Genomic DNA, 20,988 nt, shown 5'->3' with positions numbered 1-20,988 from the left:
AATAGTATATTCTTTTTGATGCTATTATAAGTGAAATTGTTTTCTTAATTTCATTTTCAGTTATTCATTGCTGGTCAACAGAACATACAACTGATTTTTGTAAATTAACCTATCCATGAAATCTTTAGTCTAATTATGCATTTTAGAAAATTTCCCATAATAAAAGCTTAAAAAACTATTGAATTTAATCAAATGCTTTTTAATATGTCTGTTGAGATATAAGATATTTCTTCTTCACTGTGATTATTTTTCAAATATTAAATTTAACCTCAATTATAGAGTAAAACCAATTCAGTCTTGATGTATTTCCCTTCTTATATTTTACTGGATTCAGTTTGCTACTAACTTGCATAGCATTTTCTCATCTACAATTCATGAGTGACATTGGCCTGTGCTTCCTTTCTTGACATATACTTGTTAGGCGATATTAAGGTTATGTTAGCCTCATAACGAACAGGAAAATGTTTCCACGTTTTTACTGTTTGAAAGACTGGTGTTATTCTTCTTTAAATGTGTGTGAAAATTAACCAATAAATCCATCTGGTCCTGGAAGTTTCATTTTTGGGAAGATTTTTATTTACAGATCCAATTTTTTTGTATCATAATTTTTTTCTTTATTCATTTAAAATAAACGTTGGGTTATTCAGATTTTCAACTTATGTTAGTTTTAGTAAGTTTGTTTTTCTAGGAATTTATCCATTGCATCAACATTTTCAATTTCACTGGCCAAAAAAATTGCTCATAACTATCTTATCTCTTGCTTTAATGACATTAATTTATCCCTAAACTCTCTACTAGGTAGAAAGTTATTCCATTTTTAAAATGTGTTCCCATTACCTCTAATGGGAAAAATTATAATGCCAACCCACATGTATTCTTAGATTGCCAGGGCTGTCATAACACTATACTACAGACTGAGTGGCTTAAACACAGAAATTTATTTTTCTCACAATTCTGGAGTCTAGAAGTCTGAGAACAAGGTGTCAATAGTACTGATTTTTTCTGAGGCCTCTCTACTCTTGTTGAAGGCCGGCCATCTTCTCCTTAAATATTCACATTCCTCCCTCTGTGTCTGGGTCCTAGTCTTCTCTTTTTATGATATCAATTCTCCTATTTTCTGTACACTATTTGTCCCTATTTTCCTTTCATATACTTACTATTCTCCAGCCCTTGGGGTTCTATGGTACATATCTTTTTGGGCTTCTCCTCTGCCAGATGAGTCTGCTGACGAATTTTGAGGTTTTTTCCCCCTAATCTTTTGCTTTATAAATAATGCCATAACAAATAGCCTTTCATAGACACATTTTAATCCATTCTTTTAAGTATAACTACACATAAATCTTTAGAAGTTGAAATGCTGGAACAAAGTATATATGCATTTTAAGATGACTACTTTTTTTTAAGTTTATAAAATTTATATTTCTATCCATAAGGTCAGAGCAGAGTTTAGCAAACTTTTTCTGCAAAGAGCCAGAAAGTAAATATTTTAGGCTTTGAGGAACCTATAGTCACTTCTGCAACTACTAGATGACTTTATAATGACGAAAGGAAACAACTTTAAAATACAGAAATCTAACTTGTAAACTTGATAAACACAGAATCAATTATTTCATATGGTAGCTGTAAAAAATTATAAGCTCAAGTACAGAAATATTATTTGGCAGAACTTGCTGGTTTCTACAGAGGAGGGATATTTATAAATTTATCATGGCCCTTATACAAGATTTATCAGCCTCTTTTTAAGATTAAGATAATTTAAAAAAACATAATGCTTTTTGAAACATCAGGGAAAGCATCCCAAATTTTCTCATCATATATATATACAAAGCACATATGGTGAATTATGAAAAGTCATACTTACATGATTACAATCTGAAGAAATTTCATTTTCAGGCTAAAAGGAAAAAAAGAAGAGATGATGTTTAAAAAAATCTCAAGTTTTCAAACACCACCAAAATAAACTCAAAACAAGAAGTTTGAATATTCAACTAAATATGTTTCTTCAAAATAAGAAGTAAAACGGGGCTTTTACTGAAAAAATACACCAGAAAAGTAGGTGAGATATAATCCTTTCCCAACCAATGGTACAATCGGAAAACGGGGAAAATGAAGAAGAATGTACTAGAGATAAAGCAATAGTGACATAGGGTCCTTATGTGACACTTCATAATTCTGAAAGCTAGAGGATCAAGCACAATAAAGATGTCCTTTCTTTAAAGAAAATTAAATATCTAAGAAAACAGGCTTATTTAAGAGAGCAAAAGTGGTCCATAAATTATTTAAAATTTAGTCTCCTGTCACTGTTAGGGGAAGCCAGGTGATGGGTACACAGGACCTCTGTGTACTATGTTTGTACCTTCTATAATCTTGTAATGTCTATAACCTTGCAAGTTTATAATTTAAAAATTTAAAAAACAGAAATTATATATATATTCCCATGAATGTATCTGTTTTGTAAAGCCAGGTACATGTACCAGAGATAAAATAAATTTTTAATTTCATGACAAAAAAGCTAGACTAGGTTATACCTAATATTGCATAGCTTTGAAATACACATCTCCTTTATCTATTTTATTTTTAACTTTAAAAAAATATACATATTTCATAGAGGAAGGGACAGGGAGAGAGAAATAAAAACATCAGTGATGAGAAAGAATCATCGATCATCTGCCTCCTGCACGTCCCCCAACTGGGGATAGACCTGCAACCTGTGCATGTGTCCTGAGCAGGAATCAAACCATGACCTCCTGGTTCATAGGTCGATGCTCAACCACTGAGCCACTCCGACCAGGCAAGAATAAATTTAGGCCGTTTTCTACATAATCCCCCTTTAATCCCTCCTTTAGATTTTTCAACCAATCAGCAATCCTAGTTCTTTCTCAAACAAAGCATGGAAGGCAATTCATATCATTATAAATTTTTACTCATATTCATTTCTACTAAATAACTTTATATTAAAGGGGCAATCTTGAAAGAAACTCAGAGCATTGGGGAATTTTCAAAATAACCTAGTCAAATAACATGTAATTTACCATGGGGGGGGGAAAAGTGTTGTCATGTTTACAGTCCAAAGGAACCTATAATAGCAAATATATGATTGTTTCAATGACCTGCTTCCCTATAGAGGTAGACTGAATTATTTTCCTCAGTTGTCACTCTTTATAGGATTTGATATCTGGATTCTTTGCCCTGTAAATACACAGCCTCCTGCTAGGACTTGGCACACACCCCTTGCTCCACTGATGTTAGGCTAGGACTTGCTTTAGCTAAGGAGATTGTAGCAGACATATTATGAGCATAAACTTTAAATGTGCTTGGGTGGTTGACTTGTGCTCTCACATTCCTGAGAAGAACATGTCTAGGTTGCTGCCAGTACAAGGAGGCACGTGGAGCAGACCTAAATCCAACTAGGAGACCGGAGCAGAGCCATGCTAACTGACCCACATAGCCATGAGCAAGAAAAATAAATATTTGTCATTATAAGCCCTTGAAATTTTAAAGAAAAAAGTGACTAATATACCTATCAAGCAAATTCCAAAACCTTTAAATTGCAATTGGTGACAGTTATGATGTAATTTAGTGAATTTCTTTGGTAATTACAGAGTACTGTACTTTTTATGAAGGAATGATATAATCCACAGAGACAAATGAACTGCAAATTTGGAGACCAGTGTTTGGCTTTCATCTTTTTTGTTGCTTTGATTTGCAATCAACAATCAATTTTTCTTATTTTTCTTTCATTCTAGATTCAGAATGAGAAGATGACAATATAGAAATACCTTAAGAACAAGGTTATGATGTTAAGCCATTGATATTCATAGAACTGAAGAGCTATGAAGAATTTCTAAGTGTAATTGCAAATAATTAATTTTAGGAATTTAAAAGGGCTTTTACAATCCAAGGACATAATATTGGTTCAGAACAGTGATTTTCAAATTTTTCCATCTCATGGCACACATAAACTAATTACTAAAATTCTGCAGCACACCAAGAAATATATTATGTTTTTGCCCATCCGACAAAAGGGTATAATTTTGATTCATTCACAATGAATAGCTATTGTTTTTGGCTGTTGTCATTTTTTAACTGATTGATTGTGTTTAGAGAGAGAGAGAGAGAGAGAGAGAGAGAGAGAGAGAGAGAGAGAGAGGAAGGGAGAAAGGGAGACACCTGCCTAACTCCAATGAAGAATGTGATGGGTGTAGCAGGAAATAGTGAAAGCTGTCAACTATCTGAGCTAGGGGCTACATTTATTTCTTACAACATGACAGGCTGGAAGATAAGTGGTAATGTGTTCAATTTTACAGGTGAAGATATTGCAATACAGAGAAACTGAGTAATGTGATGAAAGGTGCACTCCTAGGAGATAAAACCGGATTTATGCTTTCAGTTTGGTACCTCCTCCAAAAGTCTCGGCAGGTCAGGTTAAGCAGAGTGATGGGGAGCTGGGGGCCTTTAGGAGGTGCAAGAAAAGGAGAGGCAGACATGATGAGTAAACAGAACTAGTGCTCTAGAACAGCAATTTCCAACCAGTGTACTGCAATAATTTTAAAAACATGTAATGCCTATTTAGTCAAGGGCACCAACCTCTTTTCCCTTAGATTATCACATAAAAAATATGACAACAGGCAACACAATAGCTGGCCAAGAATTTTAGTAATTAGTTTATGTGTGCCATAAGATGAAAAAGGTTGAAAATCGCTGCTCTGGAGTGATGTGACAGATATATAATGAATTTAGATATAGGTAGGCCAGGTAAGAAACTGGTGGAATAATTAGATCAACTAGGAATTCTGGATAAGCCTTTGAATAACCACAACAAGTTATAAAAAATTTTTTCCTAACCCTGGCCAGTCTGGCTCAGTTGGTTGGAGTGTTGTCCTATAAATTGGAAGGTTTGGGGTTCAACTCCCAGTCAGGGCACATACATGGGTTGCGGGTTTGGTCCCCAGGAGGCAATCAATCGATGCTTTTATCTCCTTCTCTCCCTTCTTATCTCTCTAAAATCAGTAAAAACATACCCTTGGGTGAGAATTTTTTTAAAAGAACAATTTTGCTAACTTCATTTGGCTTTTCTAAATCAATGATTTAAATGTTTGGGGTATTAGAGTACTTTAATTTCCTAGATGAGTAAGCCAAAGCTGAAACAGTTGATTTTAAGTTTTAACACCCCCAGTCCTTCCTTTAAGTTTTGTAAATTCAGAATTGGTATTTTTGTTTTGTTTTGTTTTTAAGATTTTAAATTGATTTTTTTTTTTTAGAGAGAAAGGGAAAGGGAGAGCAAGAAACATCTATGTGAATTGGCTACCTCGTGCACACAACCGGGGCATGTGCCCTACCAGGAATGGAACTGGCAACCTTTTGTTTCACAGGATTACGCCCAGCGGCCAGGGACAGAATTGGTTTTAAGGAAAGGAACAGAATGGTGGGAGAACAACCAACTCACTCAAGTAGTCAGCAGAGAAGCAGTTTGATTTTGGGTGGGTCACTTAACTTCTCCAGACCCCTGAGGACAGGCTTTGGACTAGAAAAGGGATTTCTTCCACTTAAGATCTATTAACAGACTTTAGAAGAGATAATGTCTTAAATCTAAATATAAACTTTTATATGTGAGTATATTTTTTTCTTACAAGAGATCCACAGCCATCATCATAATCTCAAAAAATCTGTAAGACAAGAGGAGAGGAACCAAGATGGCGGCATAGTTAAACAACTAATCTGCTGCCTCACACAACAATTTCAAAAATACAACTAAAAGACAAAAACGTCTACCACCCAGAACCACGGGAAAGCTGGCTGAGTGGAAGATTTACAACTAAGAAGAGAAAGAAGCACAATCGCTGAAAAGCTGAGGTACGGAGGCACGCGAATCGGGCCGGCGGCGGGCGGCTGGGTGCGCGGCTTTTCTTCAACCCGCAGGGAGACAAGCTCCCGATCACTCTGAAATCCAGTTTCTGGGGACACTCGGGGGACCCAGGCACCTACGGGGAGAAGCTGGACTCTCGGCCATCGGGTCGGAAAGTGAGAGTGACTTTTTTGCAGAGGTGTGCCCAGCAATCATTGTTTACTGCGCTGGAGCGCGGGGCGCAGGGACTTGGAAACGTGGAAAGGCAAAGACGGCTGACGGCAGCCATTGCCTTTAGCCACGCCCCCGCCTAGTGACGCCCTGAGACCCCGCCCAGCCCTGAGGCCCCGCCCTGAGGCCCCGCCCCGCACATTCTACAAACCCGCCCAGGCTCCACACAGCGGCTTTTGCATATAAATGGCCTGTTCTGGAGCAGCCTAACCAACTACTGCAGCTCCAGTCAGACTGCTCCAAAACCGCCCAAGCAAAGGAGGAGAAAACTAGCCCTTGCTGTAGCTTCTGCTGGGGGACACACAGTACACAAGGGTACACCAAGAGTGTCCACCTCAAGTAACTGGGAGGCTGACCCGTTGAACCAATAGGACACCTAGTACACAAAACTACCCTACCAACTTAGGGAAGCAGAGAATATGAGAAGGCAAGGAAACAGATCACAAACCAAAGAAATGGAGGAGAACAAGCGACTGGACATAGAGTTCAAAACCACGGTTATAAGGTTTTTCAAGAATTTCATGGAAAAGGCCGATAAATTCCATGAGGACCAACTAGAAATTAAACATACACTGACTGAGATAAAAAATATTATACAGAGACCCAAAAGCAGACTAGAGGATTGCAAGAATCAACTCAAAGATTTGGAATACAAAGAGGCCAAGGACACTGCTCCAGAGAAGCATGAAGAGAAGAGAATTCAGAAAGTTGAAGATAGTGTAAGAAGCCTCTGGGACAACTTCAAGCGAACCAACATCAGAATTATGGGGGTGCCAGAAGAAGAGAGAGAGCAAGATGCTGAAAACCTATTTGAAGAAATAATGAACGAAAACTTCCCCCACCTGATGAAAGAAATAGACTTACAAGTCCAGGAAGCGCACAGAACCCCAAACAAAAGGAATCCAAAGAGGACCACACCAAGACACATCATAATTAAAATGCCAAGAGCAAAAGACAAAGAGAGAATCTTACAAGCAGCAAGAGAAAAACAGTTAGTTACCTACAAGGGAGCTCCCATACGATTATCAGCTAATTTCTCAACAGAAACCATGCAGGCCAGACGGGAGTGGCAAGAAATATTCAAAGTGATGAATAGCAGGAACCTACAACCAAGATTACTCTACCCAGCAAAGTTATCATTCAGAATTGAAGGGCAGATAAAGAGCTTCACAGATAAGAAAAAGCTAAAGGAGTTCATCACCACCAAACCAGCATTATATGAAATGCTGAAAGGTATTCTTTAAAAAGAGGAAAAAGAAGAAGAAAGATAAAAATTATGAACAACAAATACATATCTATCAACAAGTGAATCTAAAAGTCAAGTGAATTAAAAATCTGAGGAACAGAATAAACTGGTGAACTTAATAGAATCAGGCATAGAATGGGAGTGGTTTGATAATTCTCAGGGGGAAAGGGGTGTCTGTGTGGGGAGTATGGGAAGAGACTGGACAAAAATCATACACCTATGGATAAGGACAGTGGGGGGGGGGAGGTAAGGGAAGAGGGGGGGTAGGAACTGGGTGGTGGGGAGATATGTGGGGAAAAAGGAGAAACAATTGTAATCTGAACAATAAAGATTCATTAAAAAAAAAAAAAAAAGACAAAGAGAGAATCTTACAAGCAGCAAGAGAAAAACAGTTAGTTACCTACAAGGGAGCTCCCATACGATTATCAGCTAATTTCTCAACAGAAACCATGCAGGCCAGACGGGAGTGGCAAGAAATATTCAAAGTGATGAATAGCAGGAACCTACAACCAAGACTACTCTACCCAGCAAAGTTATCATTCAGAATTGAAGGGCAGATAAAGAGCTTCACAGATAAGAAAAAGCTAAAGGAGTTCATCACCACCAAACCAATATTATATGAAAAGCTGAAAGGTATTCTTTAAAAAGAGGAAAAAAAAGAAGAAAGATAAAAATTATGAACAACAAATACATATCTATCAACAAGTGAATCTAAAAGTCAAGTGAATTAAAAATCTGAGGAACAGAATAAAATGGTGAACTTAATAGAATCAGGCATAGAATGGGAGTGGATTGATAATTCTCAGGGGGAAAGGGGTGTCTGTGTGGGGAGTATGGGAAGAGACTGGACAAAAATCATACACCTATGGATAAGGACAGCGGGGGGGGGGGAGGTAAGGGAAGAGGGGGGGTAGGAACTGGGTGGTGGGGAGATATGTGGGGAAAAAGGAGAAACAATTGTAATCTGAACAATAAAGATACATTAAAAAAAAATCTGTAAGACAAGAAAAGATGAAGAAATATTGGTTTAAAATGGTTGAGATTCTTTCTAGCTTTATGAGTCTACAAAATCTGAGATGTGGAATATAAAAGTAGAAATATTATTGAATTCCACATCCTTTAATGCTGATCATTTGCATATTATGATTTTGGTTTCCTTCTTCATCTTAATCATTCTCTGCTGGTCAAAGTCACAGCAAACAGGTTTCAGAATAAACGACTGAAAAGTTCAAGTCTGAATGTTCAACCATCACATTCATTTAAGAGGATGGTTTTTACAGAAAGTACAAGTCTGGAACTATGATTTCCCCAAGGTAAGCAGGGTGAGTTAATGAGTTTGGCAAGAGATATTAAAGATTCACAAAACTAACTTGGATGTTGTCCGTTTCTGAAACATAATGCTTGGGAGTTAGATTGTGTCTAAAATATGGAACATTCTAAAGTTACATAGACTGAAGTTGAACTACCCAGCAGATCAGCCCTGGCAATAAATTAAGTGACAATAGACTCTTTATTAATCACCTGGGAGAAAACAAACCAAAAAAATGTTAATAGTGTCAGTGCTTTCATGGTCTTGACAAAATCTGAAGGCTAGGCAACAACCAGATGCCTCCTTCTGATGAGAGACATTCTACTGCAGTAGTAAATAAATTCTTCTGGGAGTTTATTTATAAGAAACCATATAAGCAATCCATTCATTAACTTGGTCCAAACCACCCATTCCTGTCCACCAATAAAGCAAATTCAATATAATATAGTTAGTAATGTAAAATAAACCCAGTCTTTTAGTCTTGATAAACTTTCACTGAGTAAGTATAAACTGAATCTTACTCAGATTCATAATTAAGTTCTTCTTAGTGCCTAATTCTGGGCTCAGGATTAATTTTTCTTATTTGTATCCAGGTATAGCTTTTTCCAAAATGACAGCGATCAACATAGGCTTTATGTTCTGATTCATTGAAGAGTTGTTCTTTTGTATGATTCTTTAACATTCATCCATCTTTTCAAAAAGGATTTACTATCAGGTCCAGTGGGAGATTAAAAAAAGGTTACAGATGCTAGCTCTCAAGTAAATTAGTGTGGTAGAAGAGAGGAAACACAAGTCTGTACCTAACCATCATACAAAGCAGAGTGTGGAGTTTGTAGGGGTAGGGAAGGGCCTGCTATTTTAAAGCATGAAAAAAGTTAACACCAACCCCCATGCGTAAGATAGAAAGGAAATCTAATGGAGGAGGGTACATCTGAGTTGAGCCTTAAAAGGAGGTTGTGATTTGATGCTGTGATGCTGCGTGTATGTTGAGGAAGATGAGACAGGGGCTGAGCGTTGGCAAGGCACATTCTGGGTAGAGAGCAGAGACTTGAATGAGATAGTGAGGAACCCTATGATGACCATTCTTAGGTTTACATATTTGGCATCTCCTAATATGTGATGAGGTACCTACAAAGTTTCAATAAAATCTGAACATTGGTCCAATAATGATTTTCAATAATCCAAATTAATGTTATGCTAAACATAGTAGAGAGAGTGGTGATTTCATTTACTGTTATTTACCTGTGGGCTTCCCCAGTGAGTGGTGGGGTAACAGCTGAGAAATACTGTATAGTTACATCTTCTTTTTAAAAATCTTTAAATATTTATTAATTTAAAGAAGGAATAAGAACAGCTACTTCAGAAACTATAAAGTACCGATCTACTCACACATCTTCTAAAGGCTGAAGAAATTTACATTAATTGGACCAAAAATAATACAAAATACCTAAACACAGAAAGATTTGGAAAAATCCATGTCGAGAAAGCAGGACTCAAAGACCTCACTGAATGTAGAAGAATCAATGGGAAGCAATGTAAAGCTTTCTGCTGAGACATAAAGGTAGGAACCAGTCCTTGTAGTCAAGAAAAAGTCCCTTTTCCTCCTGATCTAAGTATTTTCCTCTGGTCTGGGTTCAGAGGAAGGTTCTGATCATTTCAACTGGTTGTCAGTCAGGGTCCCCTGCATCTTTCTTGGTTCGTTTCAGCCAGCTCTTGCAGAGTCCTTTTGCTCAAGCACCAGGACCATCTGCCTGCACAAACAGTAGTAGACATGGACTGGCTTCTTACTATTGTCATATTCCTCTCAGTCCCAGGTGCTGGCGCACACTACTGACTGGGATACTACTTTAGGCACAGCTCTGAGGAGCGGCCAGAAAACTCAATGCCCAGAATAATGTACGGTTACTTCTACAGGAACATGTTGAGTTTTAAAGGGGTGAAAGATGATAGGCAAGACCCCCACAAACTAGGGCCCATTTATCCCTGGTTCTCAGTCTCAGGTAAGAGCAGGGCAGGGATGGGGCTATATTGAATCAAGACTTACCTGTCTTATACCTTTAAAATGAAAATACCCTCACTGCCCTTTAATTCTAATAAAGTAAAAGGGTTAGTAAATAGTACTGTGCACATGTATATGTCTACTCTGAGTCATTTGTCTGGAGAGAACTCTTACAACATTATGAATGTGGGAGGCTAGCTATGCCATTGACAAAGAATTCAGAAGCATATATCCAAGTCAATGTAATTCCTGACAGATTTCTTAAAAATTCAGGACATAACTCACACAGATATTTTAGAATATTTTATCTAATTAAGTAACTTACTAAAAAAAACCTTAGCCAGATTATTTTTTTAAATCCTCACCCAAGGATATTTTCCCATTGATTTTTAGAGAGAGTAGAAGAGAGGGAATGACAGAGAAAAATATCAATGTGAGAGAAACACATCGATTGGTGCCTCCTACACATGCCCTGTCCAAGGCCCAGGCTGGGGAGGAGCCTGCAACCAAGGTATGTGCCCTTGAGGTGGTGGTGCCTCAATTAAAAACAAAAGCAGCCCTAGCTGGTTTGGTTCAGTGGATAGAGTGTCAGCCTGTGAACTGGAGTCCCAGGCTCGATTCAGGTCAGGGGAGAGGAGGCACATGCCTGGGTTGTGGGCTCCATCCCCAGTTGGGGGTGTGCAGGAGGCAGCCGATCAATGAGTCTCTGTCATCATTGATGTTTCTATTTCTCTCTCCCACTCCCTTACTCTCTAAAATCAATAAAAATATTTTTTTAAAAAAATGAAGTCCTAGCCATTTTGGCTCAGTATATAGAGCATCAAACAACGGACTGAGGGGTCACAAGTTCGATTCCAGTCAAGGGCACATACCTCGGTTGCAAACTCAATCCCAGTCCTGGTCAGGGCATGGGCAGGAGGCAACCAATCAATGTTTCTCTCTCTCTGTCCCTCCCCATCCCTTCCTCGGGTGAGAATTAACAACAACAAAAAAACAAAAGCAATTCCTATAAATGTAAGTTACCTCCTCAAGCTGTTCCCTATTTCACCAATAATTTAGTTATAATTATAATACTCTCTAAAAATATCAGAAAAACAGAAACAGAAAAAAATGAACAGAAGATTCTTTTCTAAAGATGACTAATCACCATTGCCTTAGAATTTAAGATTAAGTACATAGGGATTACATAATTAATTACCACCAAAATAGACAAGATACAACAAAAGTGTCTTGCATCTGTGTATTGACTTCAGGCTACTATTTCCATTTATGACAAAATTCAAACATTTTTTTTCATAATCAGCTTTCTTTCTGCATAATGAAGAAAGCAACTAACTGGCTGGGTAAGACTATGCAATTGTTAATCATAGTCAGTCATGAATCCCATCCTCTGCCATTAGAATGAATGCTCTGTATTTGAACTATGATGAAAAGAGAAAAACATATTTCTTCAAACCTTTTTCATAAAAATTAGAGCCATATCTTTCTGAAGCTCTCTGACAATTCCAATAGCATAATTACCAACTCACAATAATTTACATCTGTGAAAAATATCATTTTTAAATAGAGGGATCATTTAAATTGTCTCTGATACCAGTTTCTGAATGAGAACCTGACTCACACAGCAAGTCCTTTAGCAGTTCTACCATTCTAAAAATATCTCACAAGAGACACTTTATTCAACCTGAGATTGAGTAAGGATTTCAAATCTATGTTCTTAATTAATTCTTAGTTGGGGCAAACATGACGTCACAGAACAGGCAACGGCACAACTAATTTTATTAACATAAATTTGGCTCCAATTTACATATATCTTGAAATTCTTCCTGAAAATATTAGAATACTAATGAAATAAATTCTTGGTAGATCGCAAGAACCCCACAGTCTCTGGGCGGAATTTTTCGTCATATGGTACATTTAGGGAAGTTCCCAAAAGGCAGAAATCACAAGTTGAGCTATCACAATACAAGACACACACACTGGCATTCTATACACATTCGTTATTTGGTTGACAGAAATTCTATCTGATCTCTAAGTTTCCAAAGGCAAATTGTCAGTCACAGGGGTCACAATGAAATAAACAGCTTCTCCCGAATTTTTCCTTTTAACATTATTTCTCTAAAATAGTCCCAAATTAAGATCAAAATTGTGCAATGACTTTAAGTTGATAGGACAAGAAATTACTAAATAAGGATGTCAAAGAGCACTAGTCTCAGAAAATTAAGTCCACTATTTTACACTTGATCATAGCCAAAGGGATGAGAAACGATCTACTATTTTGTGTTTTTTTTTTTATGAAAAAGAACTAAGATGGAGAAAAGGATTATCAAGAATTATATTTCAGGAGTTCCTCCGCACACCTCTAAAGGAATTCATCACCATTATTTATTCAAATCCAATTCCCCCAGGAGAAACTGCTCACTACAAATAAGTACCAATAAATTAGATCTGAAGGGAAACAGAACTTCTGAATGAAGTTACAAGCCTAGCTGTCTTATGAGAACAACTTTATCTCTTTTTTTAAATGAAGTTGTTTTTCTAAAGTGAGAAACAGTAAGTCTTGGGTACATAAAATAAAACCAATTTCTGGGATGGGGAGACAATACCCACATAGAGAAAGTAAAACTTAAAACTGTCTGGGCCATAACAGAACCCAGAGAAGACAGTCTTTTAATTGAAAATTTCTAGGTGCTTCATAATTGACTTTTTGATACAAAATAACCTATTATTTTGAAATTTGTGGTTCTGGGTGTTGTGGTCCACAGAGCAAGCTGGGAAACCTTCAAACCATGAGTTGAATTCCATGAGGGGTTGGTTATTTGGCTTTTGAATCGGTTTTTCCTTGTCTGAGAGGTAGCAGCAGCAACAGCACCCACCTTCTGCACAGCTTTCTTGGCATGATGAGCCTGTAGACCCACATAGACAGTTTTATCCACCACAGAGCAGAGAGACTCAGGGAACTCTAACATGTGCAGCAGCCCAATGTTGCTGATCTCCAGCAGCATTCCCATAATATTTTCTGCCAGGTTCTAATGCATGGTTTTGATGAGCAGAAGCAAACCTTCTCCCAGCTTCTGCCCCTGCACATAGAGAGCAAGCTGAGGTGCCTGCAGAGGCTGAATGGCAGGCAGAGTGAGAGCTTCGGACCTCGGAGGCATACTTGTAAGATGCAATAGCAGCATTAGATGCTAAATTCTGCATACCTGTGGGAGCACTGATTCTCTAAGAGGTAGTAGGGAAGCCACGAGAGGCCAGAGCATTACCAATTGGAGCCAGATGGTGAAGAGTTGGACAAGGCCCAGGCTGGCATATAGCACTTGGCATTCCTTGGAAGCTTTGAGGTCTCCCACTTTACTGGCAGCATGGAATAGGCCTCATCTGTGCTAACTGGTTTGGTGTGTAATATGGTCTTCCCTAAGCCTGTGGAACTGCTGGCACAGAGTAGCCACCAGCTGCAGGCTGGGACTGATTTAAGATGGGCCTGGCAGGGAGTGCTCTTTTTCCGGCCACCCACTGCATATCCTGGTTGGTCAGGTATGCAGAGCCTTTCTCCCTTCCGATGGGCCAAGGCAACATAAAGAGGCTTGGAGCTCAGGATGCGTCTGTTCATCTCGGTGACTGCTTTGGTTGCTTCAGGAGATGAGAAGCAGACAAAGCCAAACCCCTTGCTTCTCCCATCCTCCAGCATTACCTTAGCACTGATGATGGATCCAAAAGGAGAAAACTCCTAGAGTTCTGATCATCAATGGTGTCATCCAAGTTCTTAATGCAGAGATTCTCTGCCTGGTATCAACTAATTCTCTCTTATTTCAGCTCTTCAAGTTTTAACTCAGCCTATTGCTCCACTTTCTTCTGTGCATGGCCTACAAAAATGCCTTTCCCACTGGTTTTCTTTCCATTTGTCTCTTTCATGGCCTTATTGGCATCCCCGTGTTTTTAGTAACTCACAAAGCCAAAGCCTTTGGATTTCCCACTGGGATCTGTCATCACCTTGGCACTTAAGACTCTGACCAAGCTGCCTGAACAGCTCTTTCAGATTCTCATCATCCACCTCTTTCCCAAAGTTTCTGATCTACACACTGGTGAACTCCTTGGCTTCGGCTCCACACTCTTCCTGCTCTTTTGAGTCTTGAATCTGCCCACAAACACTTTGAGGTCGTTGAGGAACATGCCATTCATCTTCTCCATGGCCTTGTCCGCAGCCTCTTTGGTCCTGAAGTGAATAAAGCATAACCCCCAGCCATTCTCATCACACACCACGCTGAAGAACAGTACGTTTCCAAAAGCAGAAAAAGCCACATAAAGTGCTTTGTTATCCATAGATTTGTCCAGGTTCTTGATGAAGATGTTTTCCACATCAGACTTTCTCAAAGAGATATCCCTCTGAGACCACATGATGGGACTCCCTGATCACATCAAAGTTCATGGTATTCAAGGCCTGCTCGGCGTCAGCCAGCTGCTGGAAGTTGACACAGGTAAAGCCCAGGAGCTGCAGGGGATCCTGTCTCAGCTGACTGGGACAGCCAGCACAGGCTCTGCAGGACTGAACTTTTCATACCACATGGCCTCGGTGACATGGGAATGCAGGAAAAGTGAAGTGACACTTGCTTATCATACTGACTTGGGAGGCCACACTGGCATTTAGAAGTCAATGTCTAAACTAAAATGTACTGCTTTTAAAAACAGTAAATCAGGCATACATACTGGTATTGACTTATACTTAATAAAAACTGCCTCAATATTATTGGGCCAAACAGTTGTAAGCAGGCATTTAACTTGTAAAGAACTGGCATCAAGGCCCTGCTGTGCATCATCCAGGTGGTGGACGCCAACTACCCCAAGACTGTGGACTCCCCAGGTGTTTCCCATCTCTGGACACTGGTCTGTCCATTCACTGATGACAACACCAGAAGGAAATTCCTTATTTATGCGGGGGACGACTGTCAGGGTCCTGGAGGCCTGCTGGATTACATTGATAGAGATTATTCCCAATTTCCTGGGTAAAGAGTGCATGGTATGTACTTAGATTGTGAAAGCAACACGTTTATTATGGAAAGCACAAAAAATACAATAAAGAAACCAGGTCATCCATCACCCCACCCGGCCACAACACTGTGAAGCATCTGGTGGATCGCTTTCCAGAATTTATGTTTTTCCTTTAGTAGATGTTTTATGTGCCTGCTTTCTACACAAATAAATTTTTTAGTACATAAAACAACAAAAAACAAACACAAAAAAGCTGGCTGCAGCGTTCATCTCATCAGTCCCCAACACCTGAGCCCGCCAGGAGGACTTCTTATAAGGGGCCACACAGGACAAAAGGGCTCTTCTCGGCACCAGGGCTCACAGGTGGCAGGGTGAAGATGAGAGAAGCGCCCTAGCTGGTTTGGCTCAGTGGGTAGAGCCAAACCAGCTAGGGCGCCTGTGGACTGAAGGGTCCCAAGTTCGATTCCGGTCAAGGGCACATGCCTGGGTTGCGGGCTTGATCCCCAGTGGGGGGCGTGTAGGAGGCAGCCGATCAAGGATTCTCTCTCACCATCGATGTTTCTACTTGTCTCTCCCTCTCTGAAAGCAATACAAATAAAAAAATTAAAAATAATAAAGGTGAGAGAAGCTGGCACAGACTCAGAGACAGAGGAGCACGCAGAGGAGTTCACGGATAGCTTGTTCCAGACTGTAAGACGGTAGACAAAAGGTTCTCAAAAACAATATGACTCTCCCTGGGAGTTGGTAATTTTCAGCTGTCCTGGTCTAAACCTCCAAATTTCAAAAATAAATAAATAAATAAATAAATAAATAAATAAATAAATAAAAATTATTAAATGGGGACTCCCCTTCATATTAAATAATTCTTCAAAAAGCAACCAAACAGTACCCACACAGCCTCAGGACATGCGTTTCTCTATAAATACTGGCCACAGGCTTCTGGTGGTTTAAGATCACAGCAGCCAGGGGAAGAGAGAAATAGTCAGTATTTGTCAGTGCCAACTCTGTGAGCCCAGGGGTGGAGCACACGAGGAGGGTGCGGGGCTGCCACGCAGAGGGGCCCCCACAGCCAGAGAGGAGGGGTGTGGATGACGGCAGCTCACCACATGACTGCTGGACCAACAGGACTGACAGACGCCCAAATGAGGCAGCAGTGGTGGCAGGCGAGGGAAGGCTGGAAGTTTTCAGAAGTGACTTCCCTGTGGGTTCTCTAAGGAGGATTCGCTTTTCCTTTTTCTTTTTTCTTTTCAGATTTTAAAGCATTTTCAGGTTTTTAAAAAAACTCAATCTTTTTTTCTTGTTTTCTTCAGTCTGTTGGGCCCCAAAGCAGAGAGAGGCGGCCGGGCAAGCTACCGCTCCATTTACACCCGTCCTCTCCAGGAGGCTGCTGGTGGAAGGGTGCCTTGAAACCTGGGAACAACTCTGTCTCTTTAAACACCCCCTGCACCAAAGACAATCTTTAAAGAATTTCTAAAAATTAGATATAAGCTGGTTATAACATATATAAAGGTAACTCTCTGCTTCATAAATCAATCAGTTTCATGTGAAATCTCGGTCTGCTTCATTTTTCTTTAAGCACCTATTTAGGAAAGTTAGAAGATAGGTATCCTGGGCAGTGGTGGTGACGCACATGGCAGTGACTATGGATGAGTATCAGTCAACCTCATATAAGGAGCACAAAGGACCTGCATTTTCCTTAGGTCTACTGGGAGGGAGGAAATGTTAAAAAGGGAAAGGAACTGAAAAAGTGAAGAAAAAAGAAAACAGAACAAAACAGCAAAAGGTGATTATGTCCCTAAAATAACAAATGAAAGTCTAATTCAACAAAGATTCTGTATAAAACTTAAATTTTCTCTATTCAACTAAAATTTGCTGCTAAATAAGTGAATAAAAAGAAATTATACTCTTTTGTACAGGGAAAACACTTATTGGTTGCATTCTGAAAGGTACATACTTTCTTTTCTTGCAATAATCATTCAAAAGCTTCTTTCTGAGATTGTATAAGAGACTCCATGAAATTCTGAATATGTGTTTTCATAATGTGGCTAAATGTTAAAGCTAGTAGAAAAAAGAGTTATAAGACTCAACTGATAGGATAACGTGATAACCTAAAATCTTAATATATCTTGGTCAATATTTTGGCTTGAAAGGTTAAGCATATGAGGAGCAGTGGCTCTGCTTTATGCCAGGCAATGTCTCCAAAGGGTGTGGGTTTCCTAATGTAACAGCAGTCATACCATATGGTGCTGCTTTCATTGGCATGAGCAGGACAGAAGCTGCCAAAAATCAAATGTGCTATTTTGGGCCATGAAACGTGATAAATCCCAAATTTAAAACATACAAATTTTCTAAATTAAAAAGGTCTTTTTTAATTTTAAGGTTTCCACAATATTGTACTTTTATAACTCATGGCTCAACTGGGTAACAGTTCTTTCTGTCTTTGAGATAAGACAAAGATTTTTAAAAAGTCAAGAGATGGAGAATAAGCTTGGCAGCAATTCTCTGAAAAAAAATTTTAATATATTTTTATTGACTATAGGCCCGATGCACGAAATTTGTGCACTGGGGGGTGGGAGTGGGTTTGGTCCCTGAGCCCAGCCTGCACCCTCTCCAATCTGAGACCCCTCGGGGGATGTCCGACTGTCAGTTTAGCCAGCAGTCGGGACATCCCTCTCATAATCTGGGACTGCTGGCTCCCAACTGCTCGACTGCCTGCCAGCCTGATCACCCCCTAACCACTCCCCTGCCAGCCTGATCGATGCCTAACTGCTCCCCTGCTGGCCCGGTAACCCCAAACTGCCCTCCCCTGCTGGCCCAGTTGCCCCAAACTGCCCTCCCCTGCAGGCCCGGTCGCCCCCACTGCCCTCCCCTGCAGGCCTGGTGGCCCCCAACTGCCTTCCCCTGCCAACCTGATCGCCCCTAACTGCCCTCCCCTGCAGGCCTGGTCGCCCCCAACTGCCCTCCCTTGCTGGCCTGTCACCCCTAACTGCCTTCCCCTGCTGGCCTGTCACCCTAACTGCCCTCCCCTGCCAGCCATCTTTGACCACATGGGGGCGGCCATCTTGTGCAAGGGCATGAGGGTCAATTTGCCTATTACCTCTTTATTATATAGGATTTTAGTGAGAGAAAAGGAGAAGGAGGGAGAGAGAGAAACATGGATGTGAAAGACAAACACCAATTGGCTGCCTCTGCACACCCCCTACTGGGGATGGAACTCACAACGCGGGCATGTGCTCTGATCAGGAATCGAACTGGCAACCTCTTGATACACGTGCAGGAGGCAATCGATCGATGTTTCACTCTCACATTAATGTTTCTCTCTTTCCCTCTCCCTTTCTCCATTTTCCTGCCCACCCAATACCTTGTACAACAATAAACATAAATTATGTAGAATAAGGTGAATTGGAGGGCTTTGGCCTGGCCAAAACAAATATGTAAAAACATTCAGACAAGCTCCTGCGGTTCTCAAAGTGCATCAATATCAGCATCTGCAAATTCTTGGACCCCACACTTAACCTATTGATAATCTTGTGTTCTCACAAGGCTTCCAAGTGATCTGATGGATGCTCAAGTTCAAGAACCATTGAAGTAAGAGTACTTGGGCCTTTGGTATGAGAAAGACAAAGTATGCTAAATATAGACCATTATTGGAAGAGAAGGGACTTGTTCCTGCCTTGGCCAGGTTACTACTGGTAGGCAGTGGTGTAAGCCATGTAAAGTCCTGCAGTAATAACCTTCAAAGGAGCTCACCTTGATGGCCAACACTGGTGCATTCACTCGCTAGCTATGTGCCCCAGAAGGCAAGAGACCTAAGTCACCAGCGGAAGAATTGATTTTACCAAGGACCAATCTTGTAGGAAGGTGCACCTCAAATAAATTTGAACCTTATTTCTTTAATCTCCCGTTGGCCTGGAACAATGATATCATTAATCTATCATTTGGAGTATGTTATTTATTTATTGACTTATTAAGAGACATTTTCATTTTCCTATATGCTATTGATTTGTAAATTATCATCCTATATAATCCTATATAATAAAAGCCAAATATGCTAAGTGTCTGGTCATCCAGTTGGCCGTTCATCCAATTAAAGCGTAATATGCTGGTGATATGCTAAGGCCGCTCAACTGCTTGCTATGACGTGCACTGACCAGCAGGGGGGAAGACGCTCTGACCTGTAGGTTAGCTTGCTGCTGGGGTCCGACTGATCGGGACTGAGCAAGATGGGCCGGACACACCATGGAGCCCTCCCACAATCCCTCCCCAGATGGCCAACCTCCCACGTCCCTCCCTAGCTCCAATCATGCACCGGTGGGGTCCCTCGACCTGGCCTGCACCCTCTCGCAATCTGGGACCCCTCGGGGGATGTCAGAGAGCTGGTTTGGCCCGACAGCAGAACGACCAGTTACTATGACACACACTAACCACCAGGGGGCAGGCACTCAAAGTAGGAGCTGCCCCCTGGTGGTCAGTGCGCTCCCACAGGGGGAGCGCCACTCAACCAGAAGCCGGGCTCATGGCTGGCAAGCGCAGCAGCCATGGTGGGAGCCTCTCCTGCCTCCACGGCAGCGCTAAGGATGTCCGACTGATGGACATCCCCCGAGGGTTCCCGGACTGCGAGAGGGCGCAGGCCAGCTGAGGGTCCCCCCTCTCCCAGTAGCATGAATTTCGTACACCAGGCCTCTAGTAAATTATAAATCCCACAGTGAACCTGTGTTAAATAAATTACTGGCAAAGACAATTTCATTTTCTGAGCATAATTTGCCCCAAACAAAGCATTGTTTTTTGTTTGTTTGTGTTTATATTTTTATTGGTTTTACAGAGGGAGAGGGAGAGATAGAAACACCAATAAAGAGAGAGAATCATTGATTGGCTGCCTCCTGCACACTCCCTATGGAGGATTGAACCCACAACCCAGACATGTGCCCTTGACTGGAATCTAACCCAGGACCCTTCAGTCCACAGGCTGACACTCTATCCACTGAGCCAAACCGGCTAGTGCCAAAACACTCTTTGTGACATCAACTCTCAGATTCTCTTACACTAACTCAGTGTTAAACAATTTGTGGACAAAAAGGGGGAGCTTCAATAAATCATAAATTCCTAATTGGGCAGGTCATGTTATGTAGTCATGCTCCAGACGGATAACTTCTTCAGCAAAAGGTTTTTAAGCAAGCCCTGATAGATACCCAAATAAAGATGAGATGCTAATATAAAAAGAAAAAACTTCTCTGTTTATTTTATTAAATTTTTGTGGTAAAATGGAAAAAAATCAATAAAAACTTTTAAAAAATCAGTTGTAGCTTGCTTGAAAATACCAACTAGATGGACTACTCTCACAAAATGATCAAATGACCACTGTGGTGGTTTTT

General features: G+C 40.3%; 2 protein-coding genes and 1 pseudogene across 3 annotated transcripts in view; 1 reads left to right on the top strand and 2 right to left on the bottom strand.

Moving 5' to 3' along the window:
- Positions 1 to 20,988, top strand: part of ZFP1 (ZFP1 zinc finger protein) — an 837,904-nt gene that overhangs the window by 340,133 nt on the left and 476,783 nt on the right. The window lies entirely within an intron of this gene.
- The window catches only part of GLG1 (golgi glycoprotein 1), a 123,860-nt gene that overhangs the window by 56,914 nt on the left and 45,958 nt on the right, over positions 1 to 20,988 (bottom strand). For both annotated transcript variants that reach the window (XM_054710128.1, XM_008139665.3), the window contains exon 2: positions 1,862 to 1,894. In XM_054710128.1, the coding sequence (XP_054566103.1) occupies positions 1,862 to 1,894 (33 nt within the window). The remainder of the gene's footprint in view (positions 1 to 1,861; positions 1,895 to 20,988) is intronic.
- The window catches only part of LOC103284673 (polyadenylate-binding protein 4-like), a 35,970-nt pseudogene continuing 28,871 nt past the window's right edge, over positions 13,890 to 20,988 (bottom strand).

Source organism: Eptesicus fuscus, chromosome 21, assembly GCF_027574615.1.
Source record: "Eptesicus fuscus isolate TK198812 chromosome 21, DD_ASM_mEF_20220401, whole genome shotgun sequence".
In the NCBI taxonomy this organism is placed as follows: domain Eukaryota; kingdom Metazoa; phylum Chordata; class Mammalia; order Chiroptera; family Vespertilionidae; genus Eptesicus; species Eptesicus fuscus.
Note: the sequence above shows the minus strand (reverse complement) of the source record. Positions and strands in the feature narration are given on the sequence as shown.